A 22,481-nucleotide genomic window follows, 5' to 3' on the forward strand; every position below is an offset into this window, starting at 1 on the left:
GTGCATGCGGGAGTCTGTCTCTGCCTCCCCTCCTCTCACTGAATAAAAAAAAAAAAAAGAAAAAAGTCATTTAAATAAAATGTGATGATAGATGCATATAAGAGCAGGACATTTAATTCTACTTTTAAAGTTATCCTTATTAAAAAAGATGTCTGAAGTAATTTCTCTTATCCCTAAGCCACCTTCCAAGATTAACTATTTGATAAGGAGAACCCTTTGTATTATTTTTTTTCATTATTCCAACAGTACAGGAGAGTCCCCTCTCAAATACCAGACATCACTCTCAGAGGCACATATTCAAGACTAAGAATCATTCATAATTTTATGAAAGACTTTTTGAGCCAACAATACTAACCTTAAGGTTGGATAAGCAGTTGTTGAGGAAAATGTGCCACCTGTTCAGGAACAGCTGTTTCTGACTGACACATAGCAGACAGGTCACCAGAGGGTACAAGGCCTGAAGAAAAGACGATAATGTCACCAGAGGACTACAGTCCAACATACCAGGTAACACAAGTTCTCTGGACCCTCTAGCCTACATGGATTGGAATAAATAGGGTCCTTATCACAGAATAAGGCCCAACCAGTGCCTTGAGGAGGCGGCTGTTTCACAAAGTCTTTCTGATGACAATGGGAATGGATAACCTAGAGTCACGTGGAGTACACAAGTTTCATGTCCAGTGAGTGGAAACCTGATTCAAAAATTTAGTCTTTCCTTTCAAATGTTTTACATAAGCTCACTCTCTCGGATCACTCTAATACCCAGAAGGAAACCTGGAAGGCAAGCTAATTTTGAAAATGTTACTGGCTTTTTTGCTCATAAACATTTACTAGTGTGCTCTTGCCTTAGAAGTAGGTATATATATTTTCTTTTGTATGTAGTCTTCCTGTAATTAAGAACGATTCCTAAAAGAAGTGTTATTGTGTTGGTAAACTCCACCAGGACAAATCTGACCACAGAAGGAATCTGCTTATGATAGAATAAACAGAAGTGCTGCTGCACATCTCCAGTCTCACTGGCGGCTCCCGCAGCAGCTGGAGGGAACAGAAGAGCTAGCAGGCAGCTGGCCCAAGAAATACGCACAGGGGAGCCATCACCCTCGGCTGAACCAGAGAACACTTGCCTTTACGGCTTCCCCTAAAGTAAGGCTAGCGAAGACTTAAACTGGCTTATCCATTAACTCGAGGTAACAAAAAATTGCCACGCTGAGATTCAATGCTTAACAATTCATTGACTTAGTTTTTATTTTTTATTTCATTGTTTTGTTATATATAATAGTCACACTTTTTTCATTCAAAAAATTTCACTAAAGGTATATGTGTACATATTCACATATACTATATACATACATGTGCTTTAAATATAAAATGATTGTGGGATGTGAATTGGTGGGGAAATAATGCTCGATTTCATTTTAGAGTTTAACAAACTCAGAAGTAGTTCATTTTAGATTGTAATTCTAGATTCATTTGAAGTTTCCACTACCTCAATATTCTTTAAAAAAAGTTTAGACAGTCTCTGGAGATGACCTCAGAGTAATGGTGGGGTAGGAAGCGATACCGATAAATCTCCCCCAAAACTCAACAAGATCTTCAACCAGAAACAGAAATACCTATCCTTGGAGCCTCCAGATAATTCGCAATACACCTGAAGGTATGATCGAGCGAAAAATTGGCTAAATATATAATCAAACCCCGAAGGAAATAGGGAGTTAGAAATGCTCCGCCTTCCTCACTAACCTAAACAGGGCGGCTTTCACTGGGAACTGAGAATATAGAAACTAAGGCAGGCAAAGGGGGTGAATAGATCCAGGCCGCGGCACAAACAGCCGAACCAGGCTGTGGCACGGAGATCCAAGCCGAGGAAAAACTGTTCCTGTGACAACCCGGGCAATACAGCTAACACTTGCACCAAACCCAGACAAAGAAAGACAAGCGGGGCAGCCATTTTACCCAATCTCCTGGTCGGCGCGTGCAGATAGTGGGCGAGAGATTCCTTCCAAAGCCCCGGGAGTGTGCGCCCGTGTTGTCCAACAGAGAGGCAGAGTCAGAGGCATTTGTGTGGGCCAAAAGCGGAATCTCGGGCCGCCCCAGCGCCCTGAGGGAACTGCGCACGGGAAGGGAGCGAAAACTAATTCCAACGCTGGAACTTGTCTGTGCGGAAGAGGTTTCACTCAGAGGGTGAGGCAACTGGCCTGATATCCTGGTCGGCGCGCACAGAGAGTGGGCAAGAGACTGCTCCCAGCACCTCAGGAGTGGGAGCCCATGTTATCCCACAGAGGGGCAGAGTCAGGGGCCTTTGTGTGGGCCAAAAGCGGAATCTCAGGCCGCCCCGGCGCCTTGAAAAAGCCGCAACGGGCTTTTAGCGAGAGCCAATTCCAACACTAGAACTTTTCAGTGCAGGCGAGGGGTTTCACTCAGAGGGTGAGACTTACGGCCTGACATCCTGGTCTGCGTGTGCAGATAGTGAGCGAGAGTTTCCTCCAAGCACCCTGGGAGTGGGTGCCCACCCGTGTTACTGGACAGAGTGGCAGAGCCAGAGGTCTTTTAGTGGGCGGAAGCCCCGGCTGATTATGATAGCAGCTCTGACTGACTGAGCCTTACCCAGAGCCCTGTGCTGAGTGGGAATAGAGTGGGGAGTGGCCAGCTCTTTGAGCCTCTTACTATCCAGGAAAAGGCAGCAGCAACCCCATAGCTGGATTATCAGGCTACTAATTGAGGAAGGAAAGACTAGGAGAGAGGCTCCAGGAACACGGACTCTCTCACTGTCGGAGCCGATAAAAGCTAATGAGCCTCGACTGCAAACGTCACTAAAGCACAATACATGATATCACCATAGAGAATTATCAACTGCAAACCTCTACCTGAGCGTGCCAAAGGGGCAGAACCCGGGGTACAGAGTCACCGACCAGGAAGAGGGAGAGAAAAGAAAAAGCAAGAAGATAACCTCTCAAAATCAAGAATAATCCGCAGACTTTATAACCTATCCCATTTTATTATATTTGTTCGTTTGTTTCTCTTATCTTCATCCTTGATTTTTTTTTTCCTCCTCCAATTTGGTCATTTAACTCTCTACCGGTCTTACTCTCTCCTCTCCTTGAACTACACTACCCATAAGTGTTACATCTCCCATTATCTTTTCTTTCCTCTTCCTTTCTCTCTATGAGGGTTGCACTCCAAAACCCTTAACTCTCTCTCTCTCTCTCTCCTCTTTTTTCTTTTTTGTTCTTTTAGTGATTCCCTCTTTTTTTTCTCTCTTTCTTTTTTCCCTCTATATTAGTTTCTTCCTTTATCCTTTATGTCTCCTCTCATTCAAACATCAATAACGAACAAATTATCTTATCTGGTACTCAAACTTATGTTTGTGGCATGTTGGGGTTTTTTTACTTCACCTTTTTAACTCACTAGCAGTGCTCCCATCCCTGGCTCTCCATTTTATCAAGCTCTTGTTCCACTAAATAAAATAGTAATTTTTTAATTTGTCACCCCATTTTCCTGTTTCCCTCTTATTCCTCTCATCATAACTCTTAGTCAACCAACACCTAAACGCAAATCATATTATTCTTGATCGAAATTTTTTCCTTATTTGCTTTTTGTGGGTCCATACCTCCCTTTTTAATTTAATTTTATTTATTTTTTTTGCCCCTTTATTACTTTTCCCCAATTCAGGCCCTCCATTACAGGCATTGTTTGTTTTATTTAATACAATAAAATTCACAGTTCACCACAAGATTTTCTCAAGAAAGAGGGGAGAGGAGAGGAGAGGAAAAAAGGAAGGGGGGAATAATTTCCTTTTTTTTAAATTTTTATTTTAGTTTTCTTTATTTCATTATTAATTTAAAAAAACACAACTCTTTTCGATTTTTTATTTTTTTAACTTTTTATTCTTTATTAAATCTCATTAATACTATCAACAAAACCACCCTCAGATGCCATTAAGGAAGACAAAATCGAATATCATGGATACAAAAGAAAGAGAGGTAACACAGATAGATGAGGAAAAATCTATGAGGAAAAAATTTAATATATTGGAAACCTTGGAGCTAAATGACAGAGAATTCAAGATAGAAATCCTAAAAATCCTCCGAGATATACAAGAAAACACAGAAAGGCAATTTAGGGAGCTCAGAAAACAACTCAATGAACACAAAGAATATATGTCCAAGGAAATTGAAACTATAAAAACAAATCAAACAGAGATGAAAAACTCAATTCACGAGCTGAAAAACGAAGTAACAAGCTTAGCTAATAGAACAGGCCAGATAGAAGAGAGGATTAGTGAAATAGAAGACAAGCAACTTGAGGCACAACAGAGAGAAGAAAGAGACTCAAAAATTAAAAAAAATGAGATAGCTCTACAAGAATTATCTGATTCCATCAGTAAGAATAACATAAGAATAATAGGTATATCAGAGGGAGAAGAGAGAGAAAATGGAATGGAGAACATACTCAAACAAATAATAGATGAGAACTTCCCAAGCCTGTGGAAAGAAGTAAAGCCTCAAATTCATGAAGCAAACAGAACTCTGAGTTTTCTTAACCCCAACAAATCTACTCCAAGGCACATCATAATAAAATTGGCACAAACCAACGGCAAAAAAAAAAATTCTCAAGGCAGCCAGGGAAAAGAAGAATACAACATATAAAGGAAGGCCCATTAGATTATCATCAGATTTCTCAGCAGAAACTCTACAAGCTAGAAGAGAGTGGACCCCAGTATTTAAAGTCCTGAAAGAGAGGAACTTTCAGCCACGAATACTATACCCATCAAAGCTATCCTTCAAATATGAAGGAGAAATAAAAACATTCACAGATACAGAAAAGATGAGGGAATTTATCATCAGAAAACCCCCACTCCAGGAATTACTAAAGGGGGTTCTCCAATCAGAAACAAAGAACAAAAAAAAAATAAAGCCACAAGTAAAAGCTCCAAGAAGAACACAATACAACCAAATTTAAACTGTGACAACAACAAAAAGAAAGGGGGGGGGAGAGGGTGGAGATTAACAGTAGCAAAGGACGATGGGGTGCAAAAGTACTCACAAAATAGTGCGCTACAATGAACAGGGTAGGGACCCTTTTCATTACTTAAAGGTAACCACCATTGAAAAAACCACCACAGAAGCACATGAGATAAAAAAGATAGCAACAGAGGAAAGATGTATGTAATACAACCAAATAAAAACAAAAGATAAAAAAACAAAAGAGAAGGATTAAACAAGACAAAAAACTAACAAAAAGCAATCTATAAAATGGCAATAGGGAACTCACAAGTGTCAGTAATTACACTAAATGTAGATGGATTAAACTCACCAATAAAAAGGCACAGAGTAGCAGAATGGATTAAAAAAGAAAATCCAACTGTATGCTGCCTACAAGAAACTCATCTAAGTAATAAGGATAAAAACAAATTCAAAGTGAAAGGCTGGAAAACAATACTCCAAGCAAATAACATCCAAAAAAACAAAGCAGGCATAGCAATACTCATATCTAATAATGCTGACTACAAGACAACAAAAGTACTCAGAGACAAAAATGGCCATTTCATAATGGCTAAGGGGACACTGAATCAAGAAGACATAGCAATTCTTAATATATATGCACCAAACCAAGGAGCACCAAAATATATAAGACAGCTACATATTGACCTTAAAACAAAAACTGACAAAAATACAATCATACTTGGAGACCTCAATACACCGCTGACGGCTCTAGGTTGGTCATCCAAACAGAAAATCAACAAAGACATAGTGGCCTTAAACAAAACACTAGAGCACCTGGATATGATAGACATCTACAGGACATTTCATCCCAAAGTGACTGAGTATACATTTTTCTCCAGTGTACATGGATCATTCTCAAGAATTGACCACATGTTGGGCCACAAAAACAACATCAGCAAATTCAGAAAAATCGAAGTTGTACCAAGCATATTTTCTGATCATAAAGCCTTGAAACTAGAATTCAACTGCAAAAAAGAGGAAAAAAACCCCACAAAAATGTGGAAACTAAACAACATACTTTTAAAAAATGAATGGGTCAAAGAAGAAATACGTGCAGAGATCAAAAGATATATACAGACTAATGAAAATGACAATACGACATATAAGAATCTGTGGGATGCAGCAAAAGCAGTGATAAGAGGGAAGTTCATATCACTTCAGGCATATATGAACAAACAAGAGAGAGCCCAAGTGAACCACTTAACTTCACACCTTAAGGAACTAGAAAACAAAGACAACCCAAAACCAGCCGAAGAAAGGAGATAATAAAAATCAGAGCAGAAATAAATGAAATAGAGAACAGTAAAAATATAGAAAAAATTAATAGAACAAAGAGCTGGTTCTTTGAAAAGATCGACAAAATTGACAAACCCTTGGCAAGACTTACCAAGGAAAAAAAGAGAAAGAACTCATATAAACAAAATCCAAAATGAAGGAGGAGAAATCACCACGGACACCGTAGATATACAAAGAATTATTGTAGAATACTATGAAAAACTTTATGCCACTAAATTCAACAACCTAGAAGAAATGGATAAATTCCTAGAACAATACAACCTTCCTAGACTGAGCCAAGAAGAAGCAGAAAGCCTAAACAGACCTATTAGTAGAGAAGGAATAGAAAAAAACCATTAAAAACCTCCCCAAAAATAAAAGCCCAGGCCCTGACGGCTATACCAGCGAATTTTATCAAACATTCAAAGAAGACTTGGTTCCTATTCTACTCAAAGTCTTCCAAAAAACTGAAGAAGAAGCAATACTTCCAAACACATTTTATGAGGCCAACATAACCCTCATACCAAAACCAAGCAAGGATGGCACAAAAAAAGAAAACTACAGACCAATATCTCTAATGAATACAGATGCTAAAATACTAAACAAAATACTAGCAAATCGAATACAACAACATATTAAAAAAATAATACATCATGATCAAGTGGGATTCATCCCAGAATCTCAAGGATGGTTCAACATACGTAAAACGGTTAACGTAATACACCATATCAACAAAACAAAGAACAAAAACCACATGATCTTATCAATAGATGCAGAAAAGGCTTTCGATAAAATACAACACAATTTTATGTTTAAGACTCTCAACAAAATGGGTATAGAAGGAAAATATCTCAACATGATAAAGGCCATATATGGTAAACCATCAGCTAACATCATATTAAATGGCACTAAACTGAAGGCTTTCCCCCTTAAATCAAGAACAAGACATGGTTGTCCACTCTCTCCACTCTTATTTAATGTGGTACTAGAGGTTCTAGCCAGAGCAATCAGACAAGACAAAGAAATAAAAGGCATCCATATCGGAAAAGAAGAAGTAAAGGTATCACTTTTTGCAGATGATACGATCCTATACATTGAACACCCCAAAGAATCCACAAAAAGACTACTAGAAACAATAAGCCGATACAGTAAGGTCGCAGGATACAAAATTAACACACAGAAGTCAATAGCCTTTCTATATGCCAACAATGAAACAACTGAGAAGGAATTCAAAAGAATAATCCCCTTCACGATTGCAACAAAAAAAAATAAAATACTTAGGAATAAACATAACAAAGAATGTAAAGGACTTATATAATGAAAACTATAAACCACTGTTAAGAGAAATCAAAAAAGATATAATGAGATGGAAGAATATTCCTTGTTCTTGGTTAGGAAGAATAAATATAATCAAGATGGCCATATTACCCAAAGCAATATACAAATTTAATGCAATTCCCATCAAAATTCCAATGACATTTTTTAAAGAAATAGGGCAAAAAATAATCAGATTTATATGGAACTATAAAAAACCCCGAATAGCCAAAGCAATCCTAAAGGAAAAGAATGAAGCTGGGGGCATTACAATACCTGACTTTAAACTATATTCTAGGGCCACGACAATCAAAACAGCATGGTATTGGCAGAAAAGTAGACACTCAGACCAATGGAACAGAATAGAACATCCAGAAATAAAACCACATATATATATAGTCAAATAATTTTTGATAAAGTGGCCAACAACACACAATGGAGAAAAGAAAGCCTCTTCAATAAATGGTGCTGGGAAAACTGGAAAGCCATATGCAAAAGAATGAAACTGGACTACAGTTTGTCCCCTTGTACTAAAATTAACTCAAAATGGATCAAAGATCTAAACATAAGACCTGAAACAATAAAGTATCAATACATAGAAGAAGACATAGGTACTAAACTCATGGACCTGGGTTTTAAAGAGCATTTTATGAATTTGACTCCAATGGCAAGAGAAGTGAAGGCAAAAATTAATGAATGGGACTACATCAGACTAAGAAGTTTTTGCTCAGCAAGAGAAACTGATAACAAAATAAACAGAAAGCCAACTAAATGGGAAATGATATTTTCAAACAACAGCTCAGATAAGGGCCTAATATCCAAAATATACAAGGAACTCATAAAACTCAACAACAAACAAACAAACAATCCAATAAAAAAATGGGAAGAGGACATGAACAGACACTTCTCCCAGGAAGAAGTACAAATGGCCAACAGATATATGAAAAGATGCTCATCTTCTTTAGTTATTAGAGAAATGCAAATCAAAACTGCAATGAGATACCACCTCACACCTGTTTAGATTAGCTATTATTAACAAGACAGGTAATAACAAGTGTTGAAAAGGCTGTGGAGAAAAAGGAACCCTCATCCACTGTTGGTGGGAATGTAAAGTAGTACAACCATTATGGAAGAAAGTATGGTGGTTCCTCAAAAAACTGAAAATAAAAAAATAATGTTAAAAATAAAAAAAAACACAAAAAAAAAACCCCTGAAAATAGAACTACCTTATGACCCAACAATCCCTCTAGTGGGTATATACCCCAAAAACTCAGAAACATTGATACGTAAAGACACATGCAGCCCCATGTTCATTGCAGCATTGTTCACAGTGGCCAGGACATGGAAACAACCAAAAAACCCATCAATAGATGACTGGATAAAGAAGAAGTGGCACATATACACTATGGAATACTACTCAGCCATAAGAAATGATGACATCGGATCATTTACAGCAAAATGGTGGGATCTTGATAACATTATACGAAGTGAAATAAGTAAATCAGAAAAAACCAGGAACTGCATTATTCCATACGTAGGTGGGACATAAAAGTGAAACTAAGAGACATTGATAAGAGTGTGGTGGTTACGGGGGCAGGGGGGAAAAGGAGAGGGAATGGGTGAGCAGGAGGTGGAGGGGCACAAAGAAAACCAGATAGAAGATGACAGAGGACAATCTGACTTTGGGTGATGGCTATGCAACAAAATTGAAAGACAAGATAACCTGGACTTGTTATCTTTGAATATATGTATCCTGATTTATTGATGTTGCCCTATTAAAAAAATAAAATTAAAAAAAAAGTTTAAAACCATTTATTGTCAATTACAGCTTATATATTTTAGATTCAGGTGGACATCCCAGTGATTAGACATATTACTACTATAGGAGCTCCCAATAAATCTCATACCAATCTGACATTATACAGTTATCACAATATTTACTACATTCCCTATGCTGTACTATATATCTCCATGACCCTTCTGTAACTACCAATTCAAACTACTTAATCCTTTTTTTCATGCATCCCCCTGAACCCCCCCTCTGGCAATTGTCAAAATGTTCTCTGTGTCTATGAGTTTGTTTCTGTTCTGCTTGTTCATTTATTTTTTTAGATTCAACTATTTATAGATATATATTAATTGACATTTTATTGTTTATATTTTTGAACTTTCTTCTTCCTCTTTTTTTTTTTTACAGAGACAGAGAGTCAGGAGAGGGATAGATAGGGACGGACAGACAGGAACACAGAGAGATGAGAAGCATCAATCATTAGTTTTTGGTTGGGACACCTTAGTTGTTCATTGATTGCTATCTCATATGTGCCTTGACTAGGGGGCTACAGCAGACCGAGTAATCCCTTGCTCGAGCCAGCAACCTTGGGTCCAAGCTGGTGGGCTTTGCTCAAAACAGATGAGCCTGCGCTCAAGCTGGTGACCTTGGGGTCTCAAACCTAGGTCCTCACATCCCAGTCCAATGCTCTATCCACTGCGCCGTTGCCGGGTCACGCTCCTCCTCTTCTTTTTAAAGAGACCCTTTATAAGCCCTGGCCAGTTGGCTCAGTGGTAGAGCATCGGCCTGGCATGCAGGAGTCCCGGGTTCGATTCCCGGCCAGGGCACACAGGAGAGGCACCCATCTGCTTCTCCACCCCTCCCCCCTCCTTCCTCTCTGTCTCTCTCTTCTCCTCCCACAGCCAAGGCTCCATTGGAGCAAAGTTGGCCCTGGCACTGGGGATGGCTATATGGCCTCTGCCTCAGGTGCTAGAATGGCTCTGGTTGCAACAGAGCATCGCCCCCTGGTGGGCATGCTGAGTGGATCCCGGTCAGGCGCATGCAGGAGTCTGACTGCCTCCCCAACTTCAGAAAAATACACACACAAAAAAAATGTTCTTTAAACAGATCCTTTAACATTTCATGTAATAGTGGTTTGGTGGTGATGACCTCCTTTAGCTTTTTCTTGTCTGGAAAGCTCTGTATCTGTCCTTCAACTCTAAACCAGTGGTCCCCAACCTTTTTTGAGCTACTGACTGGTTTAATGTCAGAAAATATTTTCACGGACCGGCCTTTAGGGTGGGACGGATAAATGTATCACGTGACCGAGACAAGCGTCAAGAGTCCGTCTTAGACAGATGTAACAGAGGGAATCTGGTCATTTTTAAAACATGGTTCAGACTTAAATATAAATAAAACAGAAATAATGTTATTTATTCTTTCTCTGTGGACTGGTACCAAATGGTCCATGAACTGGTACTGGTCCGCGGCTCGGGGGTTGGGGACCACTGCTCTAAATGATAGCTTTGGCTTTCTCTGACTGGCTTATCTCACTTAACATAACACTCTCCAGATCCAGCCACACTGTTGCAAAGGGTAAGATTTCCTTCTTTTTATAGCCGAGTAGTATTCGATCGTGTAAATGTACCACAGCTTTTTTATCTACTCATCCACTGATAGAGTTGCACTGCTTCCAAATCTTTAATTTTAATAAATTAAAAAAATATATTTTGTTGAGTTTTAGAGAAAGGAGAGAGAGGAATGGGGAAGTAGGAAGTATCAACTCGTCGAGTTGCCTCCTATATGTGCTTTGACCGGGCAAGCTGGGGCTTCAAAGTGGCAACCTCAGCATTCCACGTTGATGTTTTATCCACTGCACCACCACAGGTCAGGCCCAAATCTTGATTATGGTAAATAATGCTACAATGAACATAAGGGCGCATATATTCTTTTGAATTAGTGTTTTTGGTTTCTTTGGATATGTTCTCGAAAGTGGAATCACTGGGTCATAAGGCTACACTGATCTATATATATTCCCACCAACAGTGCAGGAGGGTTCCCTTTTCCTCACATCCTTGCCAACACTTGTTGATTTATTGATAATAGCCATTCTGACAGGTGTGAGGTGGTTATCTCATTGTAGTTTTAGTACACATTTCTCTGATTAGTGATGTTGAGCACCTTTTCATATGCCTATTGGCCATCTGCATGTGTTCTTTGGAGAAGTGTCTATTCAGGTCCTTTGCTCATCTTTTAATTCGATTCTTTGTTTTTTTCAGTGTTGAGTTTTATGAATTTTTAAAAATTTTTGCATGTTAACCTCTTATCAGATATATTATTGGTGAATATTTTCTCCCATTCAGTGGGCTGTCTTTTCATTTTGTTGACAGTTTCCTTTGCTGTACAAATCTTTTTAGTTTGATGTAGTCCCATTTGTTTATTTTTCTCTTTTGTTTCCCTTGCCCAAAGAGGTATATCAAAAAATATTGCTATGGGAAATGCCTGAGATTTTACTGCCTATGTTTTAGTCTAAAATTTTTATGGTTTCACAACTAGGAAGTACCATATAATTTCACTCATATGTGGAATCTAACAAAGTAAACCACCAAACAAAATGAAACAGACTCATGATACAGAGAGCAGACTGACAGCTGTCAGATGGGAGGCGGGTTATGGGGTTGGGTGAAAAAGGTGAAGGGATTAAGCAAAACCCATAGACACAGACAACAGTGTGGGGATTATTGGAGAGAAGGGGGTGGGAAGAGGTAGAAAATGGTAAAGGGGGGATAAATGATGATGGAAGGTGACTTTGGGTGGTAAACACAATATTCAGATGCTATGTTATAAAATTGTACACCAGAAACATAATTTTATTAATGAATGTTACCCCAATATATTCAATAAATAAAAATAAATAAATGAAAGCTTTCCTGAGTAGAGAAGTCTTGGTTGTAGGTTGTTGCTTTTCATCACTTTGAATATTTCTTGCCAATCCTCTGGCCTGAAATGTTTCTACTGAGAAATTAGCTGACAATGTTATGGAAATTTTCTGGTAGGTAACTGCTTTCTCTTGCTGCTTTTAAGATTCTCTCTGTACTTAACCCTTTGCCTTTTAATTATGATGCATCTTGGTATTGATCCTTTGGGTTCATCTTGTTTGGGACTCTCTGAGCTTCCTGGACTTGTAGCCTTTTTCCTTCACCAGGTTAGGGAAGTTTTCTCAAGAGGGTTTTCAATTCCTTGTTCTCTCTCTTCCCCTTCTGGCACCCTCATGGATGTGAATTATGGTATGCTTGAAGTTGTCCCAGGTACTCCTTACACCAGGGGTCCCCAAACTTTTTACACAGGGGGCCAGTTCACTGTCCCTCAGACCGTTGGAGGGCCGGACTATAAAAAAAAACTATGAACAAATCCCTATGCACACTGCACATATCTGATTTTAAAGTAAAAAAACAAAACGGGAATACAATATTTAAAATAAAGAACAAGTAAATTTAAATCAACAAACTGACTAGTATTTCAATGGGAACTATGCTCCTCTCACTGACCACCAATGAAAGAGGTGCGGCGGGGCCCGGGTAAATGGCCTTGGGGCTGCATGTGGCCCACAGGCCGTAGTTTGGGGACCCTTGCCTTACACAGTCTTCATTTTTTTTTTTTTTGATTTTTTTTTTCTTTTTGCTGTTCTGATTGCGTGTTTTTGCTTCCTTATGTTCCAAATTGTGGTTTTGATTCTTGGCTGTATCTACTCCACCGTTGATGTCCTATAAATTAGTCTTCATTTCAGTTAGTGTTCCTCATTTCTGACTGCTTCCATTTTTATGATTTCCATGTCATTTTTTATGCCACTGAAATTCTAAGTTCATCTACTCTTCCCCTAATTTCACTGAAAATTCTTATAATCAGTGTTTTGAACTCTACATCTAATAGATTGCTTGTCTCCATATTGTTTAGTTCTTTTTTGGGAGTTTTGTTCTATTCACTTGGGACATGTTTCTTTGTCTCCTCATTTTGGCTGCCTCTCTATAATTGTTTCTATGTATTAGGTAAAGCTGTTAGGCCTCCCAGGTTTGGTAACCAAGTGGCCTAATGTAGTAGGTGTCCTGCAGAGTCCAGGGACACAGCCTCCCAGTTCACCTGAGCTGGGCACTCCAGGTATTCCCCCAACCCCGAGTGAGGGTGTGTGTGCCATCCTGTGGTAGTGGAGCCATTTGCTGTTGGCACATCAATGGGAGGGATTTATCTGCAGACCTATTGACTACAAGGACTGACTGTGACCAGCATGGAGGATCACTGGGCAGGGACTCACCCCACAGGACAGGACTTACTTCACTGGGGCTCTGGTACCTGCTGATTCTGCCCCTTGTGTCACCTGTAGAGATGAGTGGGTGCTGTTTCAATGTGGTCCAAAGCTGTCTACCAAGTTGGCTGGCTCTGGGGCCTCCCTGGAGGTGCAGGCCAAGGTCAGACCAGGGCCACCTGGCATGAGCTACAAATTGATCTGCAGAGGGCTGCTACTTGTGCTGGGTTTGGAGGTGCCCAGGAGAGACCAAGGTGAGAACCAAGACCAGCTGCCGCTAGTGCTGGTCCTCGAGCCACTTAGAGAGAGGAATGGGGCATACCTCGTCTGCTGCTTGCCTGTGAGGTGGTAGGAAAAGTCTGAAGCATGAGCCAAGACAGGCCATGTCATTCATATGGGAAAGCCACTGGAAGCAGTTTGGCTGGCCCTGAAAATTGAATGGGGCAGGGTCTCAGGGAATCAGCGTGAACAGTGTAAGCCAACTTGATAGGTACTCAAATACGGTGCCTGCCAGCTGGCTTGGGAGGAAACAGCTTAGAAAAGAAACAATGGCCTCTGCCAGTAGTTCTGTCTGGCAGAAAGCTGCCCCCTAGCTCTTGCTCTAATGCCAGACAGGTCAGTTCTGCCTCATATATTCCTGGTGCCATTTGAGCTGCTGCCCTAGTGCTGGAGCTCAGAGGGAGTCGCCTATGCAAGTCCATGCTTGGACCTGTAAGAGGAGCTGCCCGGGGCCCCAGCAGCTCCCCCTCCCCCTCCCCCTCCCCCTCCCCCTCTCCCTCTCCCTCTCCCTCTCCCTCAGCCACAACGCCTGATGGCTGTTACAGACAGAAGTAATGGGGTCTTCTCTTCCTGGCACTGGAACCCTGAGCTGGGAGCCTGCTGTAGTGCTGAGACCCCTCACTCCTCAGAGAGGGGACCTCCAGAGTAGAGACAGCTCTCCTGGTTTTAAACTGTCACATGTGGGGATGGGACCAACCTGTTTAGTGTCTCTGCCCCTCCAACCTGTCTTGATGTGACTTCTTTATATCCCTAGTTGCAGAACTTCTGTTTAGCTAAATTTCAGGCAGTTCTTAACCCTTTGAGTAGTGAGTTTTTTTCATGCTCCCTGACCCCCTAGGAGTGAGTTGTTTTTTTTCAAAAAATAAAATTAGTTTCAGTTCGTTTTATTAACTTAAAATCATGTTTGTTTGATAACCAATTTATGGAAACAAGAAGAACATACATTTGCCTAATTTTAATGTTGCCTTACACATTTTTAAAATAAATCTATCTTACTCTGGATAGTCAGGAGGTATAAGGATGTACATGAATGTTTGTACTACTCAGAGGGTTAATGATAGTTGTCTGTAGATTAATTGTAATTTTGATGTGGTTGTAGGAAGATGAGAGTACCTAAGCTGTGTTTACCTAAGCTGCCACCTTGACTGGAAGCCTTATTATTATTTTTTTAAATCAACTAAATTGTATAACTATTTTGAACGACTGCTACTATTGAGTGCAACTCTAATTCAGGCCAGTAATCTAAAACAAAAACAACAACAAAACCACACAACCAGGCAATTAGTCACAATGACCACAGAATGTAGGCAAATGAGCAAATTTGTCACCACTACCAGCAAAGCAACTCTGAGCACCTGCCTAAATTATGGAGGCAATGTTCACTCTGAGGACCAGCCTCAGCCACACCAGTAACCAGAGGCCTGAGCGAGCTGCTCCCCTCACACTATCACAATGACAGTTGGCATAATGCTTGCCAGTTCGTAAACCAGAGCTTCACTTACTACTGAGGACAAGAGGCTGTAGGAACTGAAAAGAATTTTCTATGCTGTTCTTACTACAAAAGCTTTCCCAAAACTGGTTTTCTCAGCATTCGGAGAATATTCCCCATGGGCAATTACCTGCATCCCAACTTCCCCTCTCACGTGGACACATTATGGTCTGAATATCGGAAGAGGAATTAGCCAGGGAAGACTCTCGAGGACTGAGAGAAGTCCTTTAAACTTCATATTGAAAAAGAAAAAAAAAATCACTTAAAAATTAAAACAAAAATTAGTTAAACCCATTTCAAAAATAAACAGCACAATCCTTAGGTCCAGAAGGGTCATCCGAGGTGACATGGAATAATTCTCCTACATGACCATGATTTAATCCTGCTCAACATTAAGTGCAAACTTCAAGGTTGGAAATGCTCCCTTTCTTTGAGGGAGCTGCAGGTTATTCTCCTATCAGTGGAATGCTTGCAACCCTCAAAGAGTTTCCAGCCCAGGAATTCTTCCCATAGTTACTAACCAAAGAATGCTTCTTTCGAGAAGAAAGTTCCAGAGTGGTATCATACAGACTTTCAACAAAGTTTCTAAGGCAGGGAACATTGACTTCATTTTTAACAGCCTGAAACAGAGAGATACATGTTAATATCATATGAATGAACTTATTGATTCTCTAATTCAATTTAAAGAAGTTCTTAAAAATGAAAAAGTAGCAACTCACAGCAGCAACGGGGACAAGAACTTCAACAAAAAGCCCTGCCAGGGCATGCTTGATGTCTTTGTCTTTGACCTCCAGGAAATAGTGTGCACATTCCTGAGGAGGAGAAAAAGAGTGAAGGATGACCCCATAGACTGAGATGTGCACAGAAAATGTATTGACACAAACTTAAGCAAATCAATCTTAATTCCACTCATACACACTAACACTGCAAATACCATAATCTATTAAAAACAAACAAACCATGCATTCAGCATTACATTAAAATTCCCAATGGCCCCAATGACATTTTCCAAGGTTGGCTTGCTTTCTCCCCTCCAACTTCCATCTCAAGTTGCTAAGTTGAAAGGGCAAAGCATCTGCAATGAGCAAGTAGACACTCATCTGCTGACTTTCTTGTAGATTCAACTGGTAATTCATTTCCAACTAATTTCTATTGACCACCTAGCTGTGCGGGGCCCAGAGCCCTGGACTAACCCAGAACACAGATGGTAAACATGGGGAGAGAGGAAGAAGGCATTATATTTATCTTAGACACTGGCAGCCCTGGGCACAGAGCTGTTTAATTGCTAACCTTAAATTTTAAGTTTGTTTATTATTCCAACAGTTTCACAAGCAAGTCCGGAGGGCCCCTTCTCCACCTTAGATGAGGAAACCTTTGCAATAGTTCCTCAAGCAAGGATGTCTTTGCCTATGGACTATCATCCATGAAATGATGATTTTGGTTGCCCAAGGATCGTCTAGTAGGAGTTGTCCTGTCCAGAATTCTATCAGCTCTCTTGGCCTTGGCAGTAACTTACTGCCAAGATACTGTATTCAGAGAAGAGTTGAAGGTTACACGCATTTGGGATGACATGTTAGTATGTGTATTAGCTATTACCACTTACTGTCAATCAACATTGAAACTATTACCAACAAGTTACAAAAGTCCCCAGTCTATCAATGTCACACTTACACCCCAGCCCAAGACAGGCATAGCACCATGGAAAGCCACTGACCAAAGAATGGAGCTTTGTGGTTTTAGTATTGTAACCCTTTTCCTACATTATTTTTCATATGTATATAAAGTCACTCAAATCATCATTCAAGTACATGAAATAAAAATAATAATAGCAATTACTGGGAATTCTTAGAACCACCTTCTAAGCTCAGTGTCAGTACCACTACATTGCAAATAAGGTAAGTGAGGCTGAGGGCAGAGGGTGTTAAATCTGACTGCTCAAGGTCACAGAGCTGGTGAGTGCTGAATCTTGAATTCAAACCCAAGAAGTCTGATACACAGCCTAGGTTCTGTTTTTATTTTAAACAGATTTTTTGAGATATAGTTAACATACAATGCAACTCACCATTTAAGTGCACAATTCAATGGCTTTCTATGAAGTTGCTGTTGTAGAACTATCACCACAAATTTAGAGCCTTTTCATTATCCTCAAAAGCAGCTTCACCCTCTTTACCCTTCATCCCCAGCCTCCTCCCCACACACCTTCCTCTGGCCCACACAACCATGCTCTGTGTATATGGATAGTTTATAGAAATAAAAGCACCCATGCAGCTCCTTTTGTACATATGCTGGCTGCTTTCACTTGGTGTGTTATGTTAAAGATGCATCCATACTAGAGCACTATCAGTATTTCACTGCTTCTTCTGGCCAAATAATGCTGTATGGAGAGACTGCACTTTGTTTATTTATTCATCAGTGGATGAACATTCGAGTTGTCTTTACTTTTATTGCTACTATGAATGATACTGCTATGAACATTCCAATTCATGTTTTTGTGTGAACATGCATTCTCACTTGTCTTGGGTGTACACCTAGAAACGGAATTGCTGGGTCATATAGTAATTCTAGATTTCGCCAAGTGAGGAGCTGCCAAACTGTCTTCCAGAGCTACTGTGCCATTTTGCAATTCCACCAGCAGCGTATGAGGGTTCTCATTTCTCTACAATCTCTCACCAACACTGTCTGATTTTAGCTGTCCTAGTGGAATAACCTATATTCTTAACTCCTGTATCTTAGCTCTCATGAGATCTTCACTAAGTCTGATTCACAGTAGCATAAACACATCCCTTCAGATACTCAAGTTTTGTAAACTCTAATAGAGCTGCATAGTCTGTGGAATCTTCCCTAGCAACAATTCCTTTGTTAGCACATAATAATAAAGACTGTAGATACCTAAACCTGTATAATATGGTTAATTTTTTTAAATGAACTGTTTCTAATAGTATGAATAAAAAAGGTCTCTTCATTATTTGTTCTGATGCCCATGAATTTTAGCACAGCCAACTAAAGGTATCAGCTCTAAAAATTAAAAAATCAACTATACTTTATTTACAGAACAATATGTAGTCAATGAGTAAAAAAAAGAGAAAAAGAGAGAGAGAAAAGTTAGTAATTAAGACATTTCACTGGACACCCTGCTCCAAAGATGCTATAAAGTTTAAAAAAGAAATTATTTGTCTGCAACTCTATTATTTGGTTACAAAGCCCTTTCTGAATTATTAAGGAAAAAGCAGAACTTTTTCCACCTTGACAAGCAATGGGGCTTTCAGACTCCCAGTGAGTTACTCTGAGGAAGAGAGTCATTCAAGCTGATAGCCCCTTGGTCTTCCTGCCCAAGGTATTACCTGCATAAACTGAAGGGAGGCCTCGAAGTCCTCCACCGGATACATCTTAATCCGAAAGAATTTCATCCCCATTATCAGGCTGATGATGCTCTGAACAACATATGGGCTCTGCTCCTTGTGCCGTAATTCTTTGAGCTCTGCCATAAATTTCTTCTTCACAGCATGGAATCTAAGAAAAGAACATGAATGATTTATCAAATAACAGGTAGAAAAGTGACTGTAATGGATGCCTCCAGCATCTCGGGGTGACAGGGATGGGGGAGTCCTTTGAATCCAAGTACAGTGGCTGCCATTTTGAAAGGATTTGATAGTGGGGACTGGGTAGAGTCCTATCTTTTCCTTTCTTCTCTTATTCTGTAAGATGTTCAACATCTCCTTCAGGCTAGGGATAGCATCCAGAGTTATACAGATTCTATCAAAATAGTATTCCTCTGTAATGGAGCTGCATCCCTCAGGCTTAGCAGTTTCCAGCACACTTGCAGACTTCAAGGGCCTGAAGCATCTGGAGGTGAGCATAGAAGCAATGGCAAGCCAGACCAGCGAGTTCTGACAGTGACAGGGAATAGTGCCTAGGAATATGCCTACCTCCACTTCCAAAATTTTATTGGTTTTTTTATTAGAAAATTAAATTCAATAGGGTGACATTAATCAATAAGAGTACATAGGTTTTAGCTAAACATTTCTACAACATTGAAACTGTTGATTATGTTGTATACCCATCTCCCAAAGTCAAATAATTTTCTATCACCTATATTTGTCCCCCTTTACACCATTCCCCCTACCCTCTTCCCCCTCATTGCACCCCCCATAACCACTTCACTTTTATCTATGTCCATGAGTCTCAGTTTTATATGCTACCTGTGTGTGAAATCATATAGTTCTTACTTTTTTCTGATTTACTTATTCCACTCAGCATAATGTTCTCAAGGTCCATCCATGTTGTCATAAATGATAATATGTCATCATTTCTTATGGCTGAGTAATATTCCATTGGATATATGTACCACATCTTTATCCCAATCCTCTATTGAGGGACACATTAGTTATTTCCATGTCTTGGCCAATGTGACTAATGCTGCAATGAACATGTAGGTGCGTGTGTCTTTACGTACCAATGTTTTATGTTGTTCCTTATATAGTTTTAGGTCATGATTATTGAATACAATATTTTTAGGTGAAAGGAACACCTCCTTATGGGAAAATTTAAATCAGCTTTGGAAGATGAGTGAGCTCTCTACTACACATATGGGAATTTGCAACTAAAAAGAGCCAGCCCTAAGGAACTTAAAGGCATTTGTGCTGCTTGAAAGTGAAATAATATTAATAATATCAACTACAACATTATCATCTGGGTTTAGTAAAAAGAATAGATATTAATTAGAGGATGCAAAGTGGTAGCAGATCTTTGGAGTACTTAAAGGTGAAGAGGTGAAGAATATATACACAAAAGTTACCCAGACCATTTCCAAGAGAGCCGGTTCACCCACATAAGTAAAAAAAGAAAACCCAAGGAAAGCATTCAAGACTCACTGTATTTGGTTTCCTGAGAGCATCAACCTGAGGGGCCCTTAAGTTAAGTGGGTCAGTTAGGAACAAGGCATTCTGATGATAGAAGTTAAAGGTCAACCAGTAGAACCCTAGAAGTATGGAACAGCAACTCTTGATGGCCAAAAGTAGAAATTTTAGAACAAGAAGGGTAACATACAGATACTGTTTTACTAAAAGGCAGTGAAAAGGCTGTTATTCACTGATGAGTTAAGTATAAAGGGCTTTGTGAAAGGTGGCAATTTTCTGGCTCTTGGCTTGGTGACATGGTATACATTTGGTAACAACCAGTTAAAATTGTTTGTCTTTTTCTAAACCATGTATGGATTTTTTCCTTTAGGTTTGCTACATAAATTTCACAATTAAAAAAATTGTTTTAAGAAGACAATGGAGTAAAAAATATAAATTCCAAACTTCAATGTCAGCATTCTTTTCTACTTCTTCTAGCAAAGAAATCTATGATGATGATGATTATGGCAGCAAGGAGAGAGAGTTTACAGTATACTAGGCAGAGTTCAGTGAACTTCACACGGAGTAGCTCATTTAACTCTCACAACCACTGCAGTAGGATACTACTATTGTGCTCTTTTTACAGAAGAGGAAACTGTGGCAGAGATTTTGTAATGTGACAATGTCACATAGCTCTTAAGAGGCAGAGCCAGAATTTTAAGCAAAGTGTCTGGCTCTAGCATCCATACTGTTAACCTTCATGCTGGAGTATGACTAGTACGTCTCAAAGTGTGGGTTCCAGATCAGCATCACCTGGGAACTGACAAGAAACACATATCCTCTGGCCCACCACAAACCTCCTAAACAAGAAACTCTGTGTGTGCTGTGGGGGAGTCCAGTAATTCTGATTAACAAGCTCTAAAGGTGATTCTCACTGCCCAAGTCTCTGCAGCACTGCTGTGAATCAGGAATGACAATCACGTACTATGTTTGTAAGATGGTGCACGTTTGATGCACGGGCTACTCTTTTACATTTTTATCTTCACAGCAATCCACTGAGTCAGGCCAAGAATGCGTTTCCAGTTTACAAATCAAGAAACAGATCTGGAAGACCAAAGTGACAAAGAACAGACTCAAACCCAGGTCTTCCTGATGTAAATTCCAGGAATTTCTACTGAATCCAGCTTCAGAGTCAATGACAGTCATGAAGTGACAGCTATGAATGTAGCCTCTGCTCACTAGAATAGGGTACAGTTCATTGGAGCTATTGAGCCATGTAAATAATAATAATAATAATAATAATAATAATAATAATTAAAAAGGTGTGTTAGCAGGTGTCTGGAACTTTGCCTGGATCTCTCTGATCCTTCAGGGAGGTTAAATGCCCCAGGCCAGATCACTGGCACATATTTCCCATTGTTCTTTATGTGGCTGATGATATACTTATAGAAGCTAGAAGGCATTGGAGAAAAGGCTCTTTGCAGCTGGATAAGCCAAGGGGACCTGAGGTGCCCAGGGAGAGCAGAGGACTGCGGACAGAGACGGGGAGAGGGCAGGGAGGAGACACGGCATGCAAAAGCAATTGAAGTGACTTCCAATCAATATTATAAATATTAATAATTCCAAACTAAAAATCATGTTTCAATTACAGTTATATCCAAGCACTAAAACAAACAAACAAACAAACACAATGGCTTTAATTCTGAAATGTGAAGGTATAAAAAGAAAAATTAAACTTACAGGTTACAGTTATATTGTTTTCAAGACAACACAATACTAAAACAAGGAGAGGCAGGAGAAGGCAGTTATTTGTAAAACTCACTATTTCAATGTTCTCACAAGCTAGTGGTTACAAGTCTATTTATTTCTCATTTAAAAATAAATATGGCTATCTTTTACTTTAAAAATTCCAAATGACCTAAGCATGTTATTTTAGCATAAAAATAACCAAAAATCTATTTGTACTAAAATCTATTTTCCCTTAAAAAATTGTAGGGCAACTACATTTCTTTTCAATGACTGTGACTTACTTCAGTGATTGGTATTGATTTTAGTAAATACATTAGCTAAATGATTGCTCAGGCTTTGCTGTGTTATGAAATTTACATAAAAATAATTCATGTTTTAAAATACAATAAATAGTACATATTATAGCAATGGGAGTAGGAATGTATACATTAAGATTATATCACATAAGGAGAAATCAGTTTTGAAGTCT

General features: G+C 39.4%; 1 protein-coding gene across 14 annotated transcripts in view; it reads right to left on the reverse strand.

Moving 5' to 3' along the window:
• FRY (FRY microtubule binding protein) overlaps positions 1 to 22,481 on the reverse strand; it is a 620,873-nt gene that overhangs the window by 225,960 nt on the left and 372,432 nt on the right. For all 14 annotated transcript variants that reach the window (XM_066258908.1, XM_066258906.1, XM_066258901.1 and 11 more), the window contains 4 exons: positions 18,770 to 18,938; positions 16,148 to 16,240; positions 15,950 to 16,048; positions 356 to 457 (listed from right to left, as the gene is read on the reverse strand). In XM_066258908.1, coding sequence (XP_066115005.1) covers positions 356 to 457; positions 15,950 to 16,048; positions 16,148 to 16,240; positions 18,770 to 18,938 — 463 coding nt within the window. The remainder of the gene's footprint in view (positions 1 to 355; positions 458 to 15,949; positions 16,049 to 16,147; positions 16,241 to 18,769; positions 18,939 to 22,481) is intronic.

Source organism: Saccopteryx bilineata, chromosome 2 (genome assembly GCF_036850765.1).
Source record: "Saccopteryx bilineata isolate mSacBil1 chromosome 2, mSacBil1_pri_phased_curated, whole genome shotgun sequence".
NCBI lineage: Eukaryota > Metazoa > Chordata > Mammalia > Chiroptera > Emballonuridae > Saccopteryx > Saccopteryx bilineata.